The following is a 23,487-nucleotide window of genomic DNA, read 5'->3' on the forward strand; positions in this document are numbered from 1 at the left end:
TCATTTCCCCCGGAAACGGTCTCCCTTGCGCTTCAGTCGTGTCCGACTCGTGCAGGGAGGAAAATTTGTCATGTGACCCGTCAGGAAGAAGAAAAACGTGATCATTCACAATCTAAAAACACATTTATTTACATCACGTGGATCACTTCAGCTAATAAAAACCTTTTGTACAGAGCCACAGTGCTGATCAGATTAGTGTTGACGTCTGAGGCGACGCCTCGTGTTTCCAGAGGATTTCTTTTCCGCTCTAAGTTCTCAAACCATTTCCAGTTTGAAATTCCAGAATGTCCGCTCGCAAAGACGGCACAAGAGCGCCGACATCAGAGGCGCGTGGATCAGCTCTGTGACTCCAGCAACAACAGTGGGGTCGAAAATGCTCGTAGTGTTTTTCAGGTCATCTAGACTCCACTTCCTGCTGCCACTGGGAGGTCATTCCAGTTCAATGTTTCCTCTAGAAGTGTCAGGGTTGTAGAAGCTAATGAAAAAGTGTCTGACTGTGCCGACCACGTCGCGCTGACGCTGAGGAGCGTATCGCTGCTCTTGGAGAGCTCCGGGGGTTCTTTGAAACATCAGCAACCCCCGTAAGTGCCTTCTTAGAAGCCTTCTCAAGCACTCAAACTTCCAGCTTTCAGCTAACAAAGCTCGAGTTCTCTGTCGTGATTAGTGGACAATCACGGGGAAATTTAAACGTAGAGGAAACACTGAAGTTCAACACGCACGTATAAAGACTCAGCTCAGAGTATATAGTCAATACAAGTATTCTCATATGGTCTCATGTCTGTACAGTCAAAACTGCTTAAAATAGTGGGGGCGGGGCAACAAGACACAAACGCTTCACTGGTAAGTTAATATGCACAGCAGTGTGAGGTGCTGAGGTCCACGCAGAAACGAGTTCGACGCCACGAAACCCATTCGCACAGCCCGAGCTTGAATCTCCTGCAGGAATAACCCGACACGTCTGCTGGTTTGGGTTCCGCAGGAGACCTGGATCGTCCTGATCGGCCACAGTGCCACCTGACCAAGGCTGGCTTAGGTTAACCTTCGTCAGAGCGACATCCGAGTTGAATCTTTTTTTGGGGAGAAGAGCAGAGTTTGCTTTGATTTGCCCACGATTGGAAGCCGACCAATCACGTGCATCGGTGCTCACACGTGACCACGTCGTGCTGTTGGCGGGGACCCTCGCTCTCCCTTCAGTCGTAGCGTTCTGTTCGGTTCTTCGTCGGCGTGCTAATTGACGGCCTGCTGAGCTTCTGGTCTTGTGTGCGAATGGATGTCGGGTGTTACATTTTGGCTCGTTTCTACGGCGACGGGGGGCACAATCACATGAAAACCAGCCAAACGCGAAGCCCTACAGAGTTACACAGGGCTCAGTCCATCAAAGAACACACAATACTGGAATCCAGGAGCCTGGAGAACATTCATTCTCGGTTAGAAAGAAGCATGTTACAGTTTATATAGTTTTCTTTTTGAAATAATTAAAGTATTTCCTGAATTACAACCCCTCCCACACCCTCCCCAACAGCAACCATGTATCACACTAATCATGAAAACTACCCCCCCTCAAAACAAAACAAACAAAAAAAACAAACAAACTCAGGCCTGTAAATTAAAACATAAATACAACATATCAATATGCAAGGTCACGGATAAAAAAAAAAAATGCTACAGGTTATTTGTGTGTATTGAAAGTCGCTCCTGCAGTGGGTCCTACAGACGTGTAGGAGAGTTTGCGGCACTGGTTGCATATAACTTGCGAGAACTTAGAAAAGCATAGTACTGAATCCCTGAATGGTGTTTGTAGCTTCGGGGGGTTCCGGGGGCACAGTTGAAACTCGAGCAGCTGCACACCTTCACCTGGGCCGTGACGCTCCAGACGCTGAGATCATGTTTGCTGTGGCTCCGGGAGCCACTTTGGCAGAACCTTCTGAAGGTCAAACCTGGCTTCAGGGAACACTGGAGAAGTAATACTGGCGTTTGTTTGCGTCGTCTTTCTGGGATCCTGCCGTTCCACCAGCAGCGCTCAGGTGTGTTAGCATCACCAAGGTTTGTCTCCCCTCAGAACGTTGGACTGCAGTGAGAACATCGGCCGTAGTCACGCCAGCTTCACGCTGTGAGTAAGTGGAACAATACTGTTCATCCCCTTTTTCTTTGACAATTTTTAACACTTCTGATTTTGTTTGACTACCCCAAAGAAATCCCTGCAACTGAGGTAGCACGTGTCGAGGGGCTGCTGGGGCGTGCAGTACTGATGGTTCCTGTGGGTTTCCGCCTGACGAGGACAGGCCGCCCTACTGCTACAGTAAGTAAATAAAAGACATGGCTTCTACTTCCTGAAGAACTCTCTGTGTGCTGATCTCACTGCTCCGATCTTTCTGCCACTTCCTCGATAATATTGAGCTAATTGGGCCTGATGGGTTCCCCTCACAGGAGTGAAACTGTTCCAGGCTCTGGCACTCACCTGCTAAAGAAGCCGACTTGTAACCCTGAATGTGAAATGCTTCAAAGCTTCTTTGTTTTGGCCAATTCCACCAGGTAAAAGTTGCAATAAACAGGCGCGACTTTGAACTGCGTCCGTGAAACCACCCCGAAGTTTGAGTAGAGACTGCAGGTCTGCCGGCACCAGTGTTCAATGTCCCTCAAAAGAAGTAAAGACTCAAAAAAGGTCACTGTTGCCTCAACAACAACGACAAATACATCCGTTTTTGCCTGACATCTACAAGAGTAATCCGTAGTAATACGTAGAGATGGCACCAGGATCAGATAGAACTTCCTTGCCTCGGCTCGTCCCTCTGTTGGCTGTGTCTTTCCATCGTCAGCTCGAAATGCTCCAGTCCCTCGTGAGGAACAGAAATGTCTCACTGGCAGACCTTTGCAGGAGAGCTGATCGTTAGCTTACAGCTGATTGTTTCTAAACCTGGGGGGGGGGGGCGACAGTGCAGCAACCAAAGTGGAGCCATGCTTCACTTCTAAAGTCTCTAATTTGTTTTTACGGGTGTTAGATTTGGATTTAAAAGAAGAGAAACGCATGACTGGTGTCTGAACAGGTCCAGCGACATGTCCGGGTCGATTAAAGGTGCTATAATTACTAGTATATGAGGAGTCCCTGAATGCACCACGAGTGCAGTAAATAAAAACATCTTTGTGTTATTTGTAATCATTTCTGTAAGATTGTGGCTTCTGGAATCTAAAGAGTTAGAAAACTCTGATCAGCAGAGAGCAATGTTTGGGCAACAGCTCACAGGGTTAAGGCCAGACCAGACGGTTTGGGTCAGCAGGTCGGGTTGGGCCAGATCAACCACCTTCCGAATAGGACAGCACAGCTGAAATCGAGATGAGGCAAGGAAAGGGAGAATCAGCCAAGAGGAGGAGGTATTCTAGTCCGAGACAGGTGAGGATGAGGAGGACGAGGCGGAGAAGGTGGCGAGTAGCAAAGATTCCTGAGGTGTATCAGAAGAGAACAAAAACTTCTTGATCGCGATCCAAAATGGGAAAAAAATAAAATAAAATAAAAGAGAGGCGTGCAACCCAATGAGAGGCGAGCTGGCTCAGCTGAATACAGGTAAAATTCCAGGATCTGGGCTGGGGAACACCGCAGCCGCACTTCAGATCTAATTCATCCAGTTTAAACCTCCAAAGAGACAAAATCCCATCATAACCGAGCCAACGCTTCCTTCTAACGTGATAGCGGACATTCGCCGGTACCAGATTTACTCCCGACAGACGTGTCCTGTACAGCCAGGTCTGGAACAGCCTCAGAGGCCAGAGAACCGTGGTTTGTTCTGGCTAAGATGGGGAACACACTGGGAATTCATTTTAGGGGGAAAGCTAGATCAAGGCTTGGTGGGCGAATATTTATCGAACCCTCACTCTCAAGTCTGTAGTGTCAGTACAATTATTTTACTGCCCCAAGGAGAGTTGGAGCTACGGGAGGGCTGTGTTAATATCAAACGATCCAAAAGAATTTGGATAAATAGCAGAAACATCCTGGAACATCATCATCATCATCAGACAGAAAATAATAATGATAATAAAACCGGGAGGGGTAGGAAAAAAACACGAGCACAGGCCAAATTAAGCCCAGCATTTCCAAGCAAGTGTGGAAACGACTCGCATGAAAACGGAGGCCGACTGTAATCAAATGCTAGAACTGTTGTGTTTTATAGCAACACGCTTCGCTCCAGTGTCGAGGTGAGGAAAAGGGATGAAGAGCGTGTTCACATCAGTCCTGACTGTACACAGACGCGCCAGGCTCGTCCGCAGTGAGACCAGAGAATGCTAAAAACTCCATCGTCCAGGTTCTGCCAAAGCCAGAAAGAGGGGAAAAAAACTGAAAACAAACGGGTCAAAGGCGTGGCATCGGAGATGTGGGTAGCCTCGAGCGTTGCGGACTACGTTTCCCATAAGTGTCGTGGCTGACAGCAGACAGGGAAGTGTATGTGATGACTGAATGAAATCGTGTCCATCTGAAGTGAGGTATACCTGGTTGAAGGAGGTTTAGGGTTTTTTTTGTCATTTTTTTTTTCCTCAATTGTCATAATGCTGGAAAATGACCCCCCTCCCCCATCACCCCATTAAAATAAGCTTGATTATCAAGTTGTCTGGGTCCATAATACACTATGTACAGCAGCATTACACTATAAACATTCAGAAGCTGTTGCTTATTGGCAGAATGCTAGTTGTTACTTCAGGAAAAAAAAGCACACGAGAAAAACAGCTAATTTATCCCGAGCCGATGCTCGTCTTGGGTTTTTTTTTTTTTCTTTTACACTGAGACTTCTGTGAACTTTGTCTGCCAGGTCTTTCCTTTTCCGTAGAAAAGCCGTGCAGCCCTCTGATGTGAGTGTATAAAAACAATGCATGAGAAACGTCTTCTGTCGTTGCGGGGTCCTGAATGCTTGGCGTGGAACAGTTTTCGACAGGTTAAAATGTTTAAAATCCTCAGGCACGCATATCAAAAATGAGGTGGATATCAACTGATGTGGTCGTGAGGTGGGTGCAGGGTGTTTCCTGAACGCAAGTAGCGGCCTGCACTTAAAAAGAAGAAAGAGAAATAAATGCCGACCAACCAGGGTCGGCTGCTCATCCCTGCTAGTCCATCCGTGTTTGGACTAACTCATCTGCTGAGCCTGCCGATCATAAGCTGGACTCCTTGGGCGGGAGGTCCACGTTGGTCACCATGGTGACGACGGTAACGATCTCCTCGGGGCCAATGATGGGCGCCTGGCGCTGCATTTGGCCGATGCGCTCCTCCACACAGCCGGCGGACAGGCGAGCCTCGGCCTCGTGGTCCCAGCAGTCCTCGATGGTTTCACAGAGCATGGCCAGACCCTGAGGGCAACAGAGCTTTGGTTTGTTTCATGGATGAGATTTTAGCCACGCGACGGTGAAACTGAGCGTTCTATCTTAGCAGCAGCCTCAAACACATCAGGGGACTATGGTGGTAAATGTCCTGCCATGCTACCGTGTGTTTCTGCCAGCAGTCTCGCAGGCAGGGCCTCAGCTTCTTGTGAACGACCACCTCCTGCATGTCCTCCAGAGACGGATGCTGACCCACCTCCTCTTCGAACGGCAGCATGTACTCGTCCACCGGACCTGCAAGTGTCCGAAAAGTAAGTGAACGCCGTCCGGATGACTACAATCGGGAGACTTTTCCAGCAGATGGGTCGGCCTCACCGTCGGCGGCGGTGCATCGAGCCACCAGCTCCCACAGCACCAGCCCAAAAGCGTACATGTCGATGCGCAGGAAGGCGTCGCGCTGGAAGTTGATGGCGCCCTCCAGAACCTCGGGTGCCATGTAGCGCCGCGTTCCCACCTGCAAAAGGTCAAATGTGAGATTTGGTAGTAACGCAGCCAATATTCTTGTATCCTGCCAGTAGCTTGGATTTTCCAAGCAACAAATAAGATTAAGAGCAAATGGATCGATGGGATAACAATTCCGCTTCCGTATTCCACGATCCCAGCTGCCGTTCAACAGCTCTTACCTGTCCGTGAGTGTCTCCTGCAGACTTTCCTGCCTCAAACTGGAGTGCCAAGCCAAAGTCGGCTATGCAGGCAGTCAGGTTGTTCTTCAGCAGCACATTCTTACTCTTGATGTCCCTAAAACACCCCACAACATAAAAGAACAGTCAGCTATGAAGAAAGCCGGCAGAAACTTGATGGAATTCCAGAATATTTGCTGTTGCATGCTGGACCTGTGGGCAATAGAAGGTTTGTGTCCATCCTTGTGTCCTGGGATGTCTTCATGGAGATAGGCTAATCCACGGGCTGCTGTTTGAGTGATGAGGCAGAGCTCATTCCAAGACACCACGTTGGCCTTCAGATAGTCGGTCAGCGATCCCTGCAGGACAGAGATAAAAGAGACAGTTTTAGCTATTTCCCCTCCATGCTAGCTAACCTTCAATCAGGAATCACAACCCGATGATGTTGTAGTGGAGGCCCAATTGACCCTCAAGCTGGTTTTGTTAGCCTACCCCTGACTCTGAAACCACCTTAACTTCCTCCAGTCTGAATGACTTCACCCCTCTGACCCTAAATGAAGACTCAACACAACCCATGACAAGAAGCTCCTAAAAGCAGCAGTGACACGGCCCAGCATCCCAGACCCACATCACTCAAATCATGTAGATAATTCATACAAAATATTGCATCCAAATATTATATCTACTGTGCCTGAAAGCTGAGCAACTCTGAACATGCTGAGACTCTTCTAGGCAGATTATTACTGCTCTACCATCACAACTATGGTACCGCTGTGCTGTCTTTGCACACCTCTTTATTTAGCAGAAAATGTCCCTTCAATGCCCATATTAATGGCAAATAAGCAATTTCTTTTTTCTTCCTGGTTTTTGATCATGTAGAAATATTTATGAAACGTGTGAGATGCCAAAGCTGCTGAATCCTCATTGAATGGAACTGAGATTGAGATTGCTGGGATTGCTTTTCTAATAAGTGAGACAAACATTTGTGTTATGATCATAAAGAAAAGAAGGGGGCAACAATAATTTTAAATACTGAAACCTTCCATCCTTGAACCTTTCATCACATCTGGTCACATCTGGTAAAACACAGACCGGTGCAGTTGCGGCCCAGTCACCACTAGAGGTCAGATAACTCCAGCTAAACTCACGCTGTTCAGTATAACGGCATTAACTCATATCACCTATTCACAGCTACTGAAATCATGTTAACTACAAACAACAAGTACGTTTAAAGATGGTTAAACAAATTACACAGGACGGTTGAAAGAAGAATAAGAAATCATTTCATGCTATTGATCACAAGTGGAGTTTAGACTAAACCAAAATGATCACCTTGTCGTGGTAGGTGGTGATGAGCCACAGTTCCAGGTCCAAGTTGTTGTTCCTCTTCTCCACGCCGATGAAGTGAAGGAGGTTTTCATGTTTCATGCCGTTTAAACTGTAGATCTCATACTCATTTTGCCAAGACAGCTTGTCCTAAATGACAGCGAGGAGTAAATCTTATAGTGCAGCAACTACAACACCGAACACCTTTAAGATTTTATATTACTGAGGTCGGAGCGGCAGCGTAAACTGAGAATATAGTGAAAATGTTCACAACAGGGGCGTAACAGCACAAACCTGGATGGGGAAGATCTTCACAGCCACATGTTCGTTCAGCAGCTGGGCCTTCCAGACACAACCAAAGCGCCCCCTGGCTTTCACCTCGATCAGTTGCAGTGGTTTGTGTCCCAGAACAGGGGACGGGGGTGAGGGTCCAGGATCCTGCAGGGAGGGGGAAAGAGAAAAGTCCAACAGCCTGAGTCTTACACAGTAATTGTACTCCTTTATATTCATACAGTGCTGGAGGGCTGTTAGACTGAGGGGAGGATGAAACCTGCAGGAGGACCTGGAGCCTCACGGTCCAGTGACGAGGTAAAAAAAAAAGCCTCAAGCAAGATAAAGCTTCATCCGCACTAATCCCGTAGGAACAAAAGCAAGGAAGCTGAGGGCTCCAAATATAAAGTAGGTTAAACACACAGCTGGTGATCGGGATTAAGCTGATCACTTTCACATGTGACGTGACAGAAGAGGACAGGAAGGTGAAAGAGAGGCGTGCCAACGTGGGAGGTCACATTCCCAGCAGGATTAAAGGTAGAAACCTGATGCACAACTCTACAGTCTGACTACACTTGTCGGGGCACATGTTTCCATGGCAACTATCAGGTTTGTACTTGAACCGAAGGTTGATGAGGCAATTCCTGAAGTGGAACAACGCTCTGATTCTGTTGAAATAAAATGTTCCCTTCTGGCAACAGGGGGGAAAAAAACACAGAAAAGTTCAAATGGATTCATTTTAATTCCACTAAAGGTTCACCTGTCAGTCAGAGCGATGAACATTAATGCTATTAACACATTTTAGACCAATGCAATACAAAAGTTAGGTTCCAGAGAAAGCAAAAATGCTCGGAACTGCTTGCATGCCTGCCAATTACTCAGCTTTAATACGTTCCATCCGTCTAACATTGGCCTGAAAGCCAACTGATTCTCAGTATAGTTTCATGGTAGAGACTCACTTACATATACACATAAGTACACAAAGGTATCTATGTATTTGGTAAAAAAAATAAACAGATGAATGCCAGAACTGATAGGAGGACATTTTCTCTCCATTAGGTCATGGCTGAATCCTTGTTTGTGGTTTGGTTGCTTGGCTTTGTGTCCCGTGAAGGCTATTGGAGTGGGAGATGGCGTGTTTGCTCAAAGACACAGAGCTGCAAGGCAGACCCCACCAGTCTGCCTGTCTGCCTGCCTGTCTGCGTGTCTGTCTGCGTGTCTGTATGCACTCTCTTTCATACCACATACCAGCGAAATGATGGGGAAAATTACCGAGGACGGTGCTGAGGCCAGACTGCAGACTGGCTCCAAACATGTTGGAGAACATGCTATACTCAGCAGCAGAATCAATCTATATTTCACTGAAAGCCTCGCCGACATCTGTCTGGAGATGAGACTCAACTCAGGAAGAAGAATTAAAAAGCTGCCACTGATGGTTAAACATCCATAATTAAAGCTGTGGGAGAAACCATTCTCTTCCTGTTTCCACTGATATTTTCTTATCAGATGTTCTTGTTAGACATGTAAACACGGTGCTGACTGACTATAGAGTTGTTGGACCCATCTCATCCTTGTGCCAGGGAAAAATGTCCGACAGAATCTTCATCTGTAATTAGGAGAAGAGGCGGGTGGCAGCTGCAGCACCCCCTCTTGGTGAAAGATGGTGCTGTTTCTGATAATGCCTGCGCCAAATTTTACCTACGTAGCTACTTTCCAACTCTTAACATTAATTTAGATTCTGCACCAACAAAATCTCAGGCACATTAAATAAAGAACACAGTGGCCTTTTAGAGCTCTGCAGACGTTCTTAAAGTGGTTTTTACACCTTTAGGAATACTGCCTCAAACTGGAGTTTGGTCAAGTGGTTGGTCACAGTAGCCTTGTTTTTGTTTCTAGAAATCTACTAGCCTGATGTGGCTCAGCCTGGCCCGCCTCGGGGGAGAATGTGTGTGTGCGTGTGTGTGGGGGGGATCACCGGATCTCCACTAATCACAGGACAACACCACTGCCAACGGGGCACATTACACGTTGTCAGCAGGACACAGGAAACTGGAAAACAGAACCTGCTGCTTCCTTCTGTGCTTTCAAAACCTCCATCAGCTGGAGCAGCCGAATCAGGTTACACCTTTAGTCATGACGTCGCAGCGGCCGAGGTTCAGGTTTGGGCCTCATGGTCGCGACGTTCAGATCTTCAAGCTGATCTGAGCGATCAGATCGGATGAAGCTCAACAAGTCAAGCTTTGAATCGTCCTTCCATTCCAGTGTAGGCCACAGGCACATCTTAACTTTGCTGTGATGAATTCTGAGCCAAGCTGTCTTTCTAAAAGTGGTTCTTTTATTTTCCCTCCCCCCAGAGTCAGCTCTCCCATTTGTCCACAGTGTATTAACGAAGGCTCCCAGTTTGCTGTTAGAGATGTGCGGCAGTTTCAAGAAACATGGCGAGGTTTCGCAGAGAAAACTGGGTTACCACCGCCCCCCCCCCCATACACACACACACACGCACGCACACAAACACACACACACAGAAACGTGGTGGACATTTATACTGTAGAGTGGGGCTGCATTCTCAGCCATTTTGGCATTTTTATCACCATGCACATTATCAGCAGGGAGCACAAAAGAAATCCATCCATGCAACAGGACCAGGCAGAAAAATAAACTCAACAAAGAGAAATGTGCTATGGACTGAGTAAACAAGACAAAAAAAAGCACAGATCAACAACACTGTGGTGTGGGAGTGAGGTGGAGAATTCATACCAAGCTCTGGGAGGGGAGTGGGGTTCAAATTAATGGTGTTTCGACCTTAGTTGAACTGCTCTTACCTCCACCATAATGTGAAAGGCGTGCTTGTTGAACAGGAACATAAAAAGCAAACAGAAATTATTTTCTGTCAGTCAGAGGCAGAGAAAAGGTAGCTGTTGGTTCATCCGAGAGGAGGACGTTTGTTCACCCTCAAGATCCAGAGCAGGGCTTCAACAGTTTCTGAGCACTTGAAGAGTGTGTGGCATTACAGGTCCACATGGATGGGAAGGGGGGGGGGGGGGTAAATGAGTAAAAGGAACAGATGACAGAAAGAACTGGTCCAAAGAACCAACAAAGGAGGGGAATGTCAAACAAAGAAGACATGGAGATCACTGCCGGAGTTTTCCCCTAAGTTTATCGGCACCAAAAGTTCCTCCAACACAACATTGTGTGTCTTCAGCTTCCTGAGCAACGCTCGTCCCCAAGTCAGAGGGGGCGGGCTTACCAGTCAGTCAAGCTTAACTAGACCAAGTCTGATCCAATGAAAACCTGGGAACAGCAGAAGTATTTATCTGACATTAGAACGGTCCTGCTTGCATGACCCACATGACATCAAATGTGACTTCACTTCCTGAAGGGTTCCTTCTGAACCTGGATATGAGCTGATAAAGCCACCGATGAGACTTTGGCCATAAGTAATCTGGATGAAGGACAGAGAAAAGGTTGGATTGTGGTCAGACGTATGTCAAAGTCCACGAAGAAGCCGAGAGGCTCAGTCACGATCACTTCCTGTTTGCCTTCACTTTGCTCTGCGGCTTTGAGACTTAAAGGACCTGCGGGTGGGGATGGGCCACACACATGACCTTGTACAATTTCATTGTCAGTCAAAAAGCAGCCAGTAAGATTTGGTCGCAAAAACAGAGAAGAAATGCACAGAATCATCAGGTCAAACAGAGACACAAACTCCAGAAGTGTGACCACAGCATCCTTCTCTGCACATAGGTGAGACCAAACTATCAGGAGATGCATCGTTATTTACACAAAAAACAAACTACTCCTGCATTATTCATGTGTGATACACACATGTACACATGTTCTTCTCTCTGACAGTCCGTCCAAAACAAACACCATTTACTAGGACAAATCTCAACCGACGCAGCACACTTTTAGAGTTGTAGAAGCAGATCCAGCATGTTTGGCATTTCTGGATCAAAAAAGAACATTTATAAATAGTTGTCTTTCTTCTGATCTAAATATGGTGGTTCCAGTTAGGATGAGTTTAAAACAGTGTTTGCAACATGATGTGTTCATCTGTGCGGTATGAACTGCAGTCTGAGAACAGCTAATAATAATTTAGATATCCCCATTTCCAGCAACTTTCTCTGCTGAGAGGGATAAACTAAATATAGTAAACATGAAGTCTTTGTCTCTGGTCAGATGGCAGCTGCTTGCTTATATTACAGCAGCTTTTCATTAGAGACCTTAAACATTCACAGATGAAACTAAAGACGTTCATAGAGATGGTGGACCAAGGAGGCATTACCTCCATTTGAGACTAACACACAGAACAATTCGGGGTAGGGGGCTAATACCCCCACCCTTAGGAGCTGAGCAGGCAACGTTCTGAGGGAGGAAATGACCACTTTGGTGTTTTAAGGAGCCGAGGAAACGTTCACTTTGCGCTTTTCATTTGTAATAAAAGGAATATGACTTCATTCTATGACATCACAAAAAGGTTTGTTCCAACACAAAGCACGTGAGCTGCTGATTAAAGACATTTCTGCGCTAATGTTGGCCCCTCCCCAGGTTGGGCGGAATCATGTGTCCAGGCACAACGACAGACTTTTTTCTGTGGGTGAGACAAAAGTGGAGCTTTGTGAACTGAATTAAGGGTTCACGTTCATTATTATTGCTCTGCTTTCTGCTGCATCATCATTCCTCATCTGATCTTCCCTGTGTTTCATAACCTGCTTCACACTGGCAGCTTTCTTCCTGCAAATACAAAAAGTCAACAGAGGAGCCCGCTGCGCTTTGCTTCCTCCCCCACGCTCCCCACCCACCCACCCACCGCCGGCCTGTGAGGCTGAGCTGTGAGCATCTCTGTGTTTAGTTCTGTTTGCCTATATAAAGCTTCATCAATAATGCAGAGGCCCCCGACTCCTCTTCCATATGGTGGAAGTAGGCTTTCATATTCTCTGTTGCTCCACAGCAGAATTAAACTTGCAAAATCACAACCAAGCTGATACAGCAGGAGTTTTGAGACCGGGAGAAGGTTGTGAAAAGTAGAAAAAAACACATTTGGAGACACAAATTCCCCCCCAATAAGGAGGAAACATGTCAGTTTCAATTTTTGAACATAGAAATTTCTAGTAATTTCACGATTGCCTCTTCTCGGTCTAAACTTGGACCCTGACCTCCTTGATCGAGCCAAATGCACAAGCTGGCTCTTGACGAACAACCGGCAACAATATTAAACACAGAAACTCATCTGAATGAGAAAGAAAGCGTCTGAGTCACTTCATGATTCTTTTATCTGAAGAAGACGGAATTTTGAGTGAAGGCCAGAGCCGGAGGTCTGTGTTGGACTTACATGTGTGGGGACGAGGGCTGCTGGGTACGCCAGTTTGTGATGTCGCCACATCCAGAAAGAGAAGAGAACCACAGCAACCAGTCCGATGATGGGAACCAGGGAGTACAGCAGAGTGCTGAGGAGCTGGGGCTTCTGGGAAAATGGGTTGGAGGTGGCTGCATGATGGAGGGAGGGAGAGAGAGAGAGAGAGAGAGATGAAGCCAACAGAGTAGACTGATTTAAAGTGACGGAATAACCCAGAATAAAAGCAGAGTCAAGAAGAGAAAACAAATACAGGACGCCTGATTGGCTCAATGCTGTGCTACATCATCTGTTTCACTCCTCACATGCGTGAGCACTCACTCACTCACACACACACACACACACACACACACTCACTCACGCACACACACAGCAGGATTAGCAAATCCATCCCGTGACATAATGTAATCCGCCTGCCAAAAATAACAGCACCCCGAACTGTGAGTGACCCTGGAGGAGCCACCTGCTGGCCCAGAGCGTCCCTCATCACAGGGTGGGTCAGCAGCACACGGCGTTGACGCTCTGACCACCGCCGTCGCTGCTGTTCTCCAGGGCCCAGAGGAGGGGCCCCGCCTGTTTTAGCTACGCTAACGCAACATTAGCAGTCAGCAAACTGAAGGTCAAACATTCTGTAACATCAAAATGAATAACATCATATTTCTGTCCACAATTTCATCAGGATCCTGCCTCTGAAGGGAAGTGTTCAGAATGGCACTCGTTACACAGTTTTCTAAGGATGAGCATCAATTATTCACCACAATGAGACTTTAGCCAAGGCACACTGAAAAATACACACAAGTTGGTTGATGGAGAAGTTTCCCAACTGTCACATTTCACCTTTATTTCTTTGATTTATAAAGCTCCTGAAGTCTGGTTTGAACAATCTTTCAAGGTATTTTTCTTTTAATGTAAATTAAAGGCAGCACAGAAATGTAGGTAATTCTTCTATTAAAAATATGCCTAAAAAATGAGCAGTTGTTAAGTATGCCTGAAATGATGATTATTAATGTAAGTTTTGATCAAAATATCAGGAGTAATTAAATGTATAATGGCAAATATAATAATAATATCCATTCAATGTACAGACCACACATATTTCCTATGACACCAACATGCTCACTCACACTGTTGGATATGTTTATGTGGGATTTTTAGCATTCTCAACATGCACCAACCTGAGCTTGTCTTTTCATCTCTGGTTATTATCCTTACTAAAATCCTCAAATATTTGTGAAGCACGTCACACCTGGAAAGACTCCAGGCCCTTCAGAGTGTCAGTGTTATGAGCTCGGCAAGCCCTGCGCGCTGATCGGAAGTGAACTAATTAGTCAATTAATGGATAAGCAAAGTATTCTCGCAGGTGAGCTGGAAACCAAAGGGCAGAGTAGAAGTAGCTGAGGTGGGGCCACAAAGCAAACGCTGGCGTCTTTCCCATGTGTGCATGCGTTGAATGATACATACTGTAGGCAGTAGAGTGGTGTGGGTCACTGTGAGGCAGCACCTCAGGGGCATACAGGAACTTCTCGTTGCACATGTTGCCCTCACAGCAGCAAAAGAAGACGTCAGGACTCTCCTTCCTCTCAACGCACTCGTTACTGCGGAGGACACGGCGGCTTTATCATCAACACAAATATCTGGAATATCAATGTAGTCAATTTAGCCCATAATTACACATTTCTAAGCCTAAAATCATCACTCTGAAGCGGATCTCCGAATTCAGACGTGATTTCTGAGAACGGGTTAAAGATTGGAGTGAAGACACACAAACAAGTAAAGAGGAAGAATAATCGTAAAACTCCAAACACACATTTAGCAAACACACACATCAGATAACAGCAAAAGGAAGTGGCAGCCGCCCCGCACTTGCTCTGCCCTCTCTGAGGAAGCGAGGTGGCGCCGTCTGAGCGGGGGTACCCAAACTGAGCGGGGCTCCGGGAGCCAGAGTGACTTTATCATTCAGGGATCAAAGTTAAATTGACCAAAACAAACACAAAACCACCCAAATGTTGAAATAATTGAACAAACCTCCCATGAAATCATGATGAGATAAGCGTCTGGAGAAAATGGGCAGCTCTGAAATTTGAATTTGCCCCAAACTTTTGGTACATCTGAGCACATTCAGCTCCTTCAGAGGTTTTCTTTTCTTTCATTTCATTCATCCACATGTACCTGTCATAGCAGTTGACATCGTCTAGCCAGCAACCCTGCTTGACAATCAACACGGTGCCCGAGATGTTCTTCCAAGTGGAGAAGCAATGCCGCCGCTTGTCTTTCTCTCCAGAGGGGCAGGGTTCAATCCCACTGCGGTTGGTGCGATCCTTCTCCCAGCTGGAGTTGTAGTAGGCGCACTCTTGTGTCTCGGAGCGCCCCAGAATGGCACCTGGACAGGGCGAACACATTTGGGTGAGGGCTCGGGTCTTTAACGTAAAAACAGGATTGAATCAATAGCTCGTTCGCTTTGGGAACAAGATTCGGTGTTTCTCTCCCGTGCTGAGCAGCAGTAAACCCTGCAGGAAGAAACAAACCAGCAACGGAGTTGAACGTTCTGTCAAATGAAGCAGTGTCTGATCGAAGCAGGCAGCAGCTCTCTGCACCTCTCATCACTTGTCAGCAGTCCATCTGCTGCCGACTGCTGACAAGCCTGAGCAGCCACTTCCTGACTGGTTCAGGCACACACACAGTAAACAATGACGTCCTAGTGTGTGGATAAACTTGTGTCTCACTGAAACTAAAATTGTCAATGCCTCGAGCTGCTGCCCATCAAAAAGGTGTGTAATGTCACACTGAACTGCAGCAGCAGCTCCTAACATGTCGGCTTTATGTAACCCCCCCCCACACACACACACACACACCCCTGCAGGTCAAAAACGCATTCCCGTTGTTCTTACAGCTGAAAACACGTGTACACTGAGGTGTAATGACACAACTCCCCCGACCTTTACAATAAGTGCCATTCAATAAAGTTGTCATGGAAAAATCGGATAACTGGACATTATGTCCAACAACAACAACAACAACATTAAAGAGGGCAGATCACCGCCCAGCTATGGGTGGACCTTCAGAAGTGAATCAAACGAATCCCTATTTTGGGTTTTTGCGCCCGTCCATGAACTTTAAAACATGGAGTTCTTCTAAACACACGAGCATCTGGGCAGTGTCCACGTGGGTCAGGGCTCGGGTCGTTAACGTAAAGATACTGTTGTTGTTTGCAAAGTTTCTGCTTTCAGGCCAGTCAAATCTAAGCGAAATGCAGTGCACGTGCGGATTGCTGTCGTGAGTCAACTCCCAACCGAGCCATCTGGGGATCGTAGTTCGGCTCCATTCGGGCTGCTCTGGGTCGATCCCAGGCGAGATATGGAATGTGAAGGAATTCACTTTCCTTCTGTGCTTCCAAACACTTACCGGTAATGACTGTTATCCTATCGGGCCAAAGCCAGCTGGCACGGCTGTGATGGGTGCTGACACAGAGTTCATCAGACTCACAACTGGAACTTTTGGACCAAATCAACAGTAAGTTCTTGAGGATTTGCAGGGATTATTATCACTCCCATTATTATTGGAGTAATTCAGTTCAAGGTGGTCTAATGGGTCATGACTGGTTTTATATCTGACCAGGGTCACGGGACCTCCACACCAGTTACCAGGGTAGGTTAGAGCGTCCGCAGTGATAAAGCAGAAGGTTCCCCACGAAGGTTGCTTCATTATTCTGGGAAGGTTTAATACGATCTTCTCCACCCACATTAATGTGACCTTTTCTGCTTTTGTTCAGCACTGCGTTTGATTAGTCAGGAGCTCTGTGAGATGACACAACCATGCAGAAGGGAATGTGCACGTCCAAATGAAGACAAGCAGGAGCACACAAGGAAATTCAGCACACTGAAGTTTGTTCAGGGAAAAGACTATTAAAGAACACGTGGCATTACATGTATATTTACAATTTATTACTGATACAAATACTTTGTTGGTGTTTAAATCAGAATTTAAGTTGTCTTATTTTTTAAAGGCTGTCATTTGGTCTATTTTGATGTTGGAAATGGATACAGTATTAGCAGAACACTACTAATGAATTTATATGTTCTAACGATGTTGTTCTAAACTCTCAGAAAGGTTTCGGTTTGCTTTCATTGCGGATTAAGTATAACACGGATTTTTATAACGAGAAAAACAGTGGTTATTTAACAGGTGTGGGGAACCCCTTCACAAATGATTAAATCCCAAGAGAGTACTCTCCGAACAGCTCCAGGGGGTTGCCACCAACGTAGGGTTGCTAACTTCTGGAATCAAATGAATGGACAGGGAGCATCGGGGGACGTTATATCACATAATGTTTTAAAATAGGCATTATTTTATCAAAGCTCTAAATTACTGTTAGAGGAAACCTTGAATAGGATCAACTCTAACTTTTACAGCAGCCTACAGTCCATCCCAGTTCATGAGTGGGGAGCAGGGAACTGTGATTAGGCAGAACTATGCTTTCACCTTACTGTCACTGCTCGCTCATCTGTCAACCAGGGCCGAGTTTATTCAAATCAAGATGATTCCTAATACGAGCTCTATGGCCCCATGGAGATACCTGGTGGACGACAATCTGAAAGACCCCAGGACCCCTCTGAAGCCTCTGGTTCCTCTGGGTTTGCCTCCCGACCCAGGCTGTGACCTCACCTTTTCCCACCATCTCCGTTTCTCTTCCCTCTCTGCGATCGACTTTTTTCGTTTTTGCTGCCGCGCGAGTGTCACAAGTGCGGTGGCGTCCCAGGCGTATCTTAGCAACACTGACAGAACTTTCCATCTGCATTTTTTAGCAACAGCGACGCGGCAACACAACTTTGTCTCATTGGTCAATGAGGAGCTCATTCCAGACAGGTGGAGTCGGCAGCAGCAGAACCATCAGAACTTCACCGTTAGAATAAATATTATCTTCTTTTATCGTCCCAATCTGGGACAGTTCTGTGTTTTAAGTAACAGTTGGCACCCCTAATTCTATGGCACAACCCAATCATCAGTTGCCACCACGCCCACGTTAGCGTTCATGGCGTTGCTTAGCTTAGCTTGTTGACCTTGCAAATGTAAATCCCCCTCGCTGAATTGCTCTTTCTCCTCTTCTCTTTTTCACCCAAAATAAAAACGAATCATTCTTCTTGTATCTGTTGTTTCAACCTAAAAGCCCTATAGTGTTTCACATCATCGTGTGGTTGTAATTTGTACTCGCTGTGTGCAAGTAAATAATTTTTCCAGATCACGCATATCTATTTTTAGTAAAATGCTGGCACTGTAGAGCCCTTTGCAGGCGAGAGAGTCAACTAAAAATCCATCCCGTCAGCTCCAGCCAGTCCAGGAAACAAGGGCCTGGCTTCCAATAATGGAAGTTATGTTCAGAAAAAGCATGAATATGTTTTTCAGCAGCATAAGCAGCTGCAGACCAGTCCAGGCGACGCCGATGAGGATTTGTGCCACTGAATCACATTTACGACAGAGCCCATATTTCACTCAACAACAGGTGCAGATTTGTGACGGTGAACAAAACAGGCAGAAAATGACAACAGTGAGCCAAGGAATGAAGATCCTGGAGCAAACTGGAACGTGAGCCAACACTGGTAATAAACTGGAAGTAAATAGACCCAAAAGGGAGAGCTAACATAGTCTGGATCATGTGACCCTCATGTTAGCTCCCTCTTATTGCTAGCAGTTATCCCGGTGCATTTCTTATAAATGTGTTTGTGTCTCCTGCTAGATAACAGAACTCCTGATGTTTCAACATTATCCCCTTCAGAGGCACTGAAAGATATGAACAGAACTTTATCAGCGCACATTTCATAATCCTGACAATGGCAGTACTGAAGAAAGACATGGACTCAATGTTGGGACCTGGACCTGTGGGTGGGCAAAGGAGGCTCACTGTGCATAACCAAGGTGACCACGCGGCCTTCGTTGTCTTGGCGACAAAGGAAAGCACCCGAACCCCAAATGTCCCACAAACCTCTAGTTGTGAACATCTGATCCATCAGTTGCCACTGGTTAATCGTGGTGTGTGTCCACACAAGGTTTGCAGGCTAACCTTCCCATCAACAGGAGTCATCTAGCTAGTAAGCACTGAGCTGCTAACACGCTACTTCAAAGGAGCAACCGGTTTTCTTCCAACATGTATCACCAGGACAGCACTATTAAAGGTTCCTCCCCTATAGTGTCACCAGCTAATACACACCAGTGTCACCAGCTAACACACACCAGTGTCACCAGCTAATACACACCAGTGTCACCAGCTAACACACACCAGTGTCACCAGCTAACACACACCAGTGTCACCAGCTAACAGACACCAGTGTCACCAGCTAACACACACCAGTGTCACCAGCTAACACACACCTCCCTCCAGGAGTGGTAACACCAGCTGGGCCTAGTCAGCCTGTGCTAAGCTCAGCATAGAACTTTGACTTGATGTTGTGTTTGTGTCAAAGTGAGTTGTGAGTTTGGTTTGGTTGGTTTGTTGTCAGGTTATGCTTGAGTTGGCTCTGCCCCATTAAGTTGCTGTTAGTCAAATGTAGACTCAGGGCGTCTTGTATGGTAAACTCTTTCCTCTAACCTGCCACCTTTATGTGGAAGTCTTTTAAACATATTGCTCTTTAGAATGTTGCACAAATGTGAGTTCTGCCAACCTCTACGCGATCCAAAACTCCAAATTCCGTCACCGGTAAACTTGTTGTTCATGAGGTAATTTTGGTTCTAATTATTATGTTGATTATTAGAGAGCTGAATTGACTCCTTAGTATTTATTATGAGAATGATTAAACAAATTGGATGTGTTTTCCTTTCTCAGAAGGGTGGTGCCTCAAGGTAATCTGATGCAGTAGGATCCAATTATTTAATAGTATATAATTATCGGTGATAATTAATTACTCGCGATAGCCAAATCCGACACTTAATATCCCTGGCAGACAGACACAGAAATGGTGCCTTCGTAGGCTCGGCCCAACATCTTTAAACCTCTACGCTGCCAATCGTGAGTTCTCCCCACAGCTGGAGTCACGACACAACATACACAGAATGACAAGTGCTTTTTTCTTCTCCCTTTAAACACTTTAGCCTTGACCTTCCGTGAAAGATGGATGCCACAATTTAAATCCAGACTCATGTTCCACTCCTTAAAACCTCTCCCACCTCCGTCCTTCTGCCTCGCTGCTCTGGCACCGACGTCGTGATGTGCACGGTGCCCTGGTGTTTTAGCTGCAACACCCCAACTGCAAATGCCGATAAGATTTCCTATGCACGTATCTTTCAAACGCTCACTCAGAACGTGCACGGCCTGATTAGTGCTGCAAATATGAGTGAATTATCCAGATTTTAATCTAGTTTCTCATTTCCCCCGACTGGAAAACTGTGTCAACATGATACCGGCACAAGACTAGACGTCTGCTGTAGCTGTATTTTCCCCCCCAATCAGTCACCAAGTTGCTGACATCGTCTTTGTTTTCTGCAACATTTCCCTGTGGCTGATAACGTCTCCGGTAATCGCTGCGACCCACGTGGAAAGCAACACACAAAAGCTCAGCCGCGAACAGCGAAGGTCGGCTGTCTGGAGCAGCGCACAGTGGAGACGTGGAAGAGGCAGCCCACAATCAGACAAAAAGTTCTCCTTTATTGTGAAGTGCTTGGAGCTGCAAGCCTTGTATGAAAGGTGCTCTCCAAGTAACGTTTATTTTTAGCTAATATGGACAGATATCACCACATCTGTTGTTTCGCTCTATGGAGAGAAACACAAGGAGAACTGCAACACAACCTTGGTGCTCATCAGACAGAAAAGCAATGCTTTAGTTCCAGACAAAGGTCACAAAAGCAAAGAAAGAACGACTGAAATTGGTGTCACACCGTTTAGAAACTTTACAGAGTCCCTGAGAACTGAAGAGGACATTTAGGTGCTGCCTCGAATGTGACCTTTCTCTGCTATTCACACTCAGGAATGAATGCTTCCTCCGCGCTGAAAACTCCATTTTGTTGATTTTTCCGACTGAATACAAGTTCATTTATTTGTATGTTGGTGACGTAATGTCTGATAATTGAGCGATTGTTGTGCCTGTAACCTTCAGATACGAGTATGGAAACTTACACCAAACCAGTGAGAAGTGAAGAGGACTTTCAGGCGAGAGGCAAAAGTGGCTTCTAACAGTGTGGTCGACCTGGAGGAACATAATATTCCCTGTTCTTCTACTTCATTTGGAGGTGGTGGGTGTCATTATTTCTGCACGCATTAGATTAACAATGTCTCCTAATGCCAACATTGTGGAAGAGAGGGGTTGTTTAAAAGGTGTGGAAGAAGCCTAGCTTCCTCTAAAATGGGAAAAAATGGTCGGATGTGTCTTGTGTTGTGTGTCAGCCTCTCCGTAGGCGAACGGGAGAGTGGGTCAGTGTCGGTCCCAGCGTGGATTTTGGGAGTAAAATTGAAAGACAAACAGCAGCCCATTTCCTGGTTTGGGGTTCCCATCATTTCAGACCCCCCCCCCCCCCCCCCCCCCCCCCCGGTTGAACGATGAGCAGGCACCACTCGGCGAAACCTCGGCGGCGTAAAACATGTGATTTCTGAACAAACCACTCCAAATATCTGAAGAAATTAAAATGTGAATGCATTTCCTATGTCTCTTCCTGCCAATAAAGTAAACTCGCAGCGGCAGTGATGACGTCATCGAGCAGGAAGCGACAGAACGCTAACTTTATTACACTAAAATAAACGTTGCTAATGGCTCTACTTCTACATTCGACCAGCGTTTCTGCACCGCCGCCACCGATCCTCTGTAAATGGAGAACGTGGGTGGTCAGAAAAGCGCCTGGCTTCAGGGCAGCTCCTGGCTGGTGTGGATAAAGATTTTTCATCATTTATAGCTGTTTGACTATCACAGCCATCAGTCAGCGAGGTCAGGTAGCAGCCTGCGGCAGGATTACTACCTGAGTATAGCACAGCATTTTAGAGTTGGGGGGGGGGGGCGGTTCTGTGTTGGACAGTTTACACAACCTGAACGGCATCTTCATCCAGTTGGGAGCGACTGGCGGGGTTGATCCGGTCAAAAAGGCAGCTCCCTTCCATGGGCAGGTGGGAGGGGGGGGGGGCAACATGGTGGTGGAGCTGGGTGGAGAGGCATTAAAAACCACAGCACTCAGCAACTGAATTCAATCCCTTTAATCCCCAGCGGAATGCCCTTAGCAACAAATACCACTGCTCTCCGCCTCAATTAGCGTTGATGGGGACCGGTTGCTGCCGAACTGGTTGGGTCTCCACTACACAGGCTGCAGCCAGCCACCACATGCCGCACATTCCTGTCCCGAGCAGCAATTTCCAAAGTCCTCGAAGGATCTGCTTCCTGTGCTTCAGCTGCTTGGATTTATGCTGAACTCTGAGAGGAAGAGCCACTTGGACTGATTACAAAGACGAGAAGCCCTCAGAAAAGCCCTCAGAAGTGTTCCGTGCTTGACTTCATTTCAACATAACAGAGAGAAACCAGCAGGTGAACTGGGGGGGGGCTCGCTCAGCTCAGCAACAGTTTCCATAATACGCTGTTTTTCTATACATTTAGAGAAACTATGGACAACAGAGTCAGCTAAATTTGCTTCCAGTGAGTCCAGGAGCAAACCAGAGATCAGGGTTTCAAAACTGGATTTAACCGCCTGCTCTTCTCTTAACGTGTCCATCAAAGGCGAATGTAGACGTACAGCGACAGCGGCCGCCACGTCCTCCCGAGCAGAGAGACAAAGACGCCGAAGCCTCGTCAAGGTTAGCGACGAGCTCGCTGCATCGCCGTGTCACACGGCTCCTACGAGACACGACATCTTCCTCTCCGTTACATCCGCAGCGCGCGCTCTCCCGCATTTGTTCATGAGAGCAATAAAATGCTGGGCGCCCATAAATCCCCTCCTCCCTCCACGCAAGCATCGGGATGACCTCGCCGGCTCCTGCCTCCTTTTTATATTTATGCTGCGCGGGTCACAAGGTTCCCCCCCGCTCACACAACACGCAGCGCCAACAGCGTTGGGAGCCGAGCTCACGTTGCAGCTGATGCCGAGCAGATACTGGAAGGCTAATTTAGGCAAGAGCAATTTCTAACAGCAACGACAATGGGAGATAACTTTTAGGCAGGTTAATGAATTAAATAAAATCTGGTGGGTCTCTTATCCTTCAGAACGCCCTTCAGGACAACATAAAGAGGAGGAGGAGGAGGAGGTGGTGCTGAGGAGAGTCTGAGAGCTGTGATGAATGTAGAGCTCACGGTTTTTAATTAAAGATCAAAGTCGGCTTCTGTTTGCGAGTTGCCAGCCTGTCTAGACTGAAGCTCTCCCAGCACATCAGGAACATCTGCAGGATGCATTAACCGGACCACCGTCTCAGGTAGCCACCCTTTAATTGGTCTGAGCTCTCCTGTCATGGAGGCAACATTCCATCTCCTCCGGAATCACAGCACTCTGCAACCTCATTCGTTTTCATTTGGACCGGCGACGCTTCCAGGAGTGATTCACGGAGCTCCCGTTCGACAGCCGACGCTCCGGCTGACTCGCCACGTGCCGGGCAGGTAGCATCCT

At 46.8% G+C, this 23,487-nt stretch overlaps 1 protein-coding gene across 1 annotated transcript in view; it reads right to left on the bottom strand.

Moving 5' to 3' along the window:
- Positions 1 to 104: 104 nt before the first annotated feature.
- Positions 105 to 23,487, bottom strand: part of acvr2ab (activin A receptor type 2Ab) — a 27,719-nt gene continuing 4,336 nt past the window's right edge. The window contains exons 2-11 of the mRNA XM_011606400.2: positions 15,097 to 15,307; positions 14,389 to 14,522; positions 12,907 to 13,061; positions 7,599 to 7,742; positions 7,311 to 7,454; positions 6,192 to 6,337; positions 5,982 to 6,096; positions 5,674 to 5,812; positions 5,462 to 5,592; positions 105 to 5,328 (exon numbers count right to left, since the gene is read on the bottom strand). Coding sequence (XP_011604702.1) covers positions 5,134 to 5,328; positions 5,462 to 5,592; positions 5,674 to 5,812; positions 5,982 to 6,096; positions 6,192 to 6,337; positions 7,311 to 7,454; positions 7,599 to 7,742; positions 12,907 to 13,061; positions 14,389 to 14,522; positions 15,097 to 15,307 — 1,514 coding nt within the window. The 3' untranslated portion in view covers positions 105 to 5,133. The remainder of the gene's footprint in view (positions 5,329 to 5,461; positions 5,593 to 5,673; positions 5,813 to 5,981; positions 6,097 to 6,191; positions 6,338 to 7,310; positions 7,455 to 7,598; positions 7,743 to 12,906; positions 13,062 to 14,388; positions 14,523 to 15,096; positions 15,308 to 23,487) is intronic.

Source organism: Takifugu rubripes, chromosome 8, assembly GCF_901000725.2.
Source record: "Takifugu rubripes chromosome 8, fTakRub1.2, whole genome shotgun sequence".
Taxonomy (NCBI): domain Eukaryota; kingdom Metazoa; phylum Chordata; class Actinopteri; order Tetraodontiformes; family Tetraodontidae; genus Takifugu; species Takifugu rubripes.